At 40.5% G+C, this 4,658-nt stretch overlaps 1 protein-coding gene across 1 annotated transcript in view; it reads right to left on the bottom strand.

The window, feature by feature from the left end:
- The window catches only part of LOC101603424, a 301,585-nt gene extending 297,394 nt beyond the window's left edge, over window positions 1-4,191 (bottom strand). Inside the window, exon 1 of the mRNA XM_045136372.1 lies at window positions 4,180-4,191. Within this exon, the coding sequence (XP_044992307.1) occupies window positions 4,180-4,191 (12 nt within the window). The remainder of the gene's footprint in view (window positions 1-4,179) is intronic.
- Window positions 4,192-4,658: the final 467 nt, after the last annotated feature.

The following is a 4,658-nucleotide window of genomic DNA, read 5'->3' as shown; positions in this document are numbered from 1 at the left end:
TTTTCAAAGGATAAACAAAGAAGCCTTGCTCATACAGATAAAAATTGTGAACCAAAGAAGAAGAAAAACTGGGGGAGGGACCACCCTCAATTAATATTTTCAAAGCCATTCTTTAAATGAACTGCATAGTAATCCTTAAAGAAACATCCATTAATTTTTAAGACATGGTTTTCCTTCAGTCAAAGAATTCTGAATTTCTGGCACTGCATTCCATACCCTGCAGTGCCATGAGTGGGTGCACCGTGCATGATAACTCTCTTTATAAGACTTCCATAGCATCCAGGAGGCCATTATGGAACCCAATACAAACCCTGAAACTTGCCCAGGTGCGTAATATCACATTCATGTGTTAACACAAGTGCCATAAATAACAGAAAATATGTTACACAAATTCACATGTTTTCTCTTAATACAGAAAAATTAACCCATGTTCATTGAAAACTTGAAAAACTTTCCGGGACAGCAGCTGTTCAAAAGGGCCCTGCGTGCTCAGAACTTTGGCTCAGAAAGGTTGAAGTGTGACTGTTTTTCCTCAGCCTGCGCCGAGGTAGCAGCCGATAGTTTTTTCAACATGGCTCAGTGACTATGGCCCTCCATTCCCTTCTGATCGAGGTCAGTGTGCTTGTAAATGGATTGATGCGGCCTCTCAGTAGACCTTATCTCCTTACTAAGGACTTCAAATGAAAGTACATGCATGTTTTCTAATGGTACCAGGGTCTCAATGATATCACCCAAAGTTCCTGATTTCTGCATGGTTTGGATGCACATGCTGGCCAGAGAGGACTTCCAAATCACCAAGTGACGACTTTGCAACATGCTGTGACCTCTTTGCATCTAACACATGCTCAAGAGGAAATTAGGAGTGATTTCTGACTTCTCTCCTTCAGCAATTTCCGCACTCTTCCCTCTCCTTTACACATGGGCACCTTTAAGTGTAGTGCAAATTACATTTTCCTCCACCCACTTCTCATTTGATACCCACTCTTTCCAGGTGAGGTTTTATCTTCGGAGTTCACAAAACATAATCCTTCACTCATACATTACTCCATTCATTACCATTTATGTAGTTTTATAAAATAAATTCACTTTAAGTTACTGATCTATACGCTATATTTCAAAAAGTTAACTTAAAGGAACAAAAATTTGTCATCATTATCTTCCTTCTCACTGATATCTATTCAGTTTCAAAGTGGAGCAAAATATCTAGAAATCTGAACTACATATATATCCCGCTGGCTTTTTTTTCTTTCCTGTTTCTATTCAGTTGATATAATAATCTCTCAGTCAAATCAAAGTAACAGTTTTCATGTCATATGTTTTAGGCTTTATTCACTTTATTTTAATGTGGCATGAAGAAATAAGGAAGATATTCACTCTTCATTTTTGAATAAGATTGATTTGGGTATTATATATTGTAATATTAAATTCTGAAGCATACATACTGTGGTGTTATATACTATAGTATTAATAGAAGCATGTTGGCTGGGCATGGTGGCGCATACCTTAATCCCAGCACTTGGGAGGCAGAGGTAGGAGGATCATTGTGAGTTCAAGGCCACCCTGAGACTACGTAGTGAATTCCAGGTCAGCCTGGACTAGAGTAAAACCCTACCTGGAAAAAATAAACAAACAAACAAAAAGCATAATGTTGTGGGCAGATCTCTAAAACTTGTTAATCTCTTACTACTTTTTTAATATCCATACTTAAGTGGAGACAAAATTTGGAAAGATTACCCTGTTAAATATGAGTATATTATATACTGTGGAAGAAACAATTATTTCTGATCTGAACAGAGAAAGAGAAACTGCCTGAAATTTTTAAGAAGTGACAGTGTTTCCAGTGATATTTTCCTTTTCATTAAAAAGCAACAAATATGTTTGGATGTTCCATTCTCAACTGGAGAGGAAACCTCTGGTAGAATAAGGAACAACAAACTGGTTTATGCCCAGTGACAACCCAAATCCAGGAGGGGGCAAAAGAATGTGATCATTGTCAGAAGGAATCCATCCAGGGCTTCTTGGGTCAGGTCTGCTGGCCTCAGCCCAGCTGAGGGGTTCATGGAGGTCCCTTCGAGGCTGGTAGGCACGGACCAGCTAGAGAGGGGATTCCTCATCCTGTATGGATCAGCGCCTGGTTCAGAGCAGTCACTTTGCATCTGAGAGCAGCCCGTTGTACTCTATGAAACTGTCAGCCCTCATTTGTGTCTTGCTGTTTTCGCCTGTCCAGCTGTAAACAAGGCCAGCTCAAGTTGTCTCCCTAGCCTTATCCACACAGTCAGACCTGGGCAGAGGCCTAAGAGCTCACATTCAGGTTCTTTCTCGCAGACAAGGGCTCCAGTGCACACTGGGTAGTCACAACAGAAGCCCCTTTGTGATGACAGAGTCTGAGTCCCTTTTTCAAAATGCATACCTTGGATTCTTACATAGGCTGGCATAGCATGTAGTATTCCGTGTTTCTAACATGAATGACTGTTTTCGTTTTTATTTTCAACATAATAGCTGGGCAGATTTGTCTGGTTGGGTATGTGGTGGTGAATGAATAGGGTGATGATTTTGTCATTTCACTGCTCTGGGGCTTTACGTGGGTCAGCCATGAGAGACATGGATAGAAACACTGTCCACCTGGTCCACTTCCAGGCATCTAATTATGACCAAATCACTTGGAAGAATGTTGTGATGGCAAGGATGACAAGGTATTTCGACTTCTGTTCTGGACACCTTGGCCATAGGGCTGCCTTCACAGTGCATCAAGTGTGATGCACCAGGAAGATCACCTCAGGACTGAGAGACAAGTGAGCAGAGGTCTCTTCCCAGCAAGTGGCACGAAGGTAATATTTAGCATTCATTGTAATGAATTCTCCTGGCCAGCTGGTGTTCAGGCTTTCACTTATGCAGCTTGGGCAGGAACCTTTTTTGTTCTCCAGTCCATTACGTTGATGATTTACAGGATAACAGCCAAAGTGAAAATCTTGCAATTTACACCTGTCTGCTCATAGCATTCCATGTTAGATCACATAGAGAGCAACCCCTTCACTGTTAATGAGAATAATAGCGAGGAGGGTGGGAAGCAGCAGTGGGAGAGAATTATAGGATCTTATAATATCTTTGATTATTTGTCACTGATCTTTTAGGGACCTCTCTATTTTTTCTGTGTTAAGAGTTCCTGGGGGTAAAATAATACTTTTTATTAAAAAAGTAAAGTAGGAAAATTGTGTACTCTTTAAAGAAATGTTCTCTCCTTTAGCTCAGATTATTTCAAAGAATTGTATTTGTGGGTCACCACCCATTTTCAAAGGATTTAAGTTAAGCTCATTAAGATAAAAGACTTCCAGTCATGGCTTATAACACCCAGACCTGTCTTCACAAAGATCATCATCATGGCATTTGAATAATGGACACAAGATTCCTGAAGAGGACTCAAGATTTTGCAAACTAAAAACAGTCTATTCCTCAAAGAATACATGCTACCTTTGGATTCCCCAATCCCTGCCATTGGCACTTCCTGTTGAAGGAATAACAGATATGATGGAGGGTTAAATGAAGATGAGATGGTAGCTAACAGTCTCCTCAGGACTGGCTATAATTGAATAGAGTTGTTGGCCCACATCTTGCCTGACAGATGACATTCCAGCTTGCTAGGCGATGACCCTTCCAGGGCAACTCTAGGAGCTGCTCCAGCCATTGCCGATCCAGCTTGGGTCAAAGGGTTGAGCCATGTGTAATTCAGAACAGAGGAGGTCCCACGTTCACTCCACAAAAACAATTACACTACTTATTTCACTCCAGCCTTTGCCCAAAGCTCACAAGCCTCCCAGTTTCAGTGCAGTCAATCTAATTCTGCCCCTGGGCGATAAGCCACATGGAAATATGTGGCTGTGTGTTTATAAATCTAATCAAAAATAGAAACACGGAGGACAGACGCAATGAGGTCCTACTATGGATCATGGGAATCCCTGAGAAGTCTAAAGGCACTTTTGTTTAACGTCTATGGACTCTTGCTACTACACTCTGTGCGACACTCATTAATCATTCTCTTTACTAGCGAGTGCTACAAAGAAGACTAAATTTCTCTTCACTTCTGTACTTCCCATCGCGGATAATATTATGAAAAATAAAGCTTAAAAGGCTGCTTTTAAAGGAAAATACCAAAGAGGGGACTACTGTTGACATCAATCTTACCTCTCTATCCATGCTGTCTGCTTCTTGCTCTTGGCCACATACAGATTTAAATCAAGTTCCTCTAAAAAAGAAAGATAATGTGCTGGATTAAATTGGCTAAATCCTAAGATCCGTGAAGCAGGTTGGGGTTGCAGAGCTATGATGCTACCTGATGGCCTTGACAATTTTAAGTCAGCATGGTTTAATTTGGTGTTTTTCTTTAATTTTTGACTTTTTGGTTTCTTTAGTCAGACTCCTAAAAACTCAAGCCAATAAATAGTCCCAAAATGTTTAACGAACATGACCTCTAGGAGAAATTCAGACTTGATTTAGATAACCCAAATTTTCTATCCCAGGCCCCCAAAGCAACAAATTCAGACTGCACTGAAGTTGCAAGAACAACTTGTTATGCAGGTCCTCAGAAGCTATAACATGCTTACCTTTCAAAGCTGTCATAAAGAGATGACATCTGACAAAGTCAAGGATACATATGTGTACTT

The sequence above is a fragment of the Jaculus jaculus genome, chromosome 17 (assembly GCF_020740685.1).
Source record: "Jaculus jaculus isolate mJacJac1 chromosome 17, mJacJac1.mat.Y.cur, whole genome shotgun sequence".
Classification (NCBI taxonomy): domain Eukaryota; kingdom Metazoa; phylum Chordata; class Mammalia; order Rodentia; family Dipodidae; genus Jaculus; species Jaculus jaculus.
The sequence above is the reverse complement of the archived record's forward strand: the minus strand, read 5'-3'. Positions and strand labels throughout refer to the sequence as shown.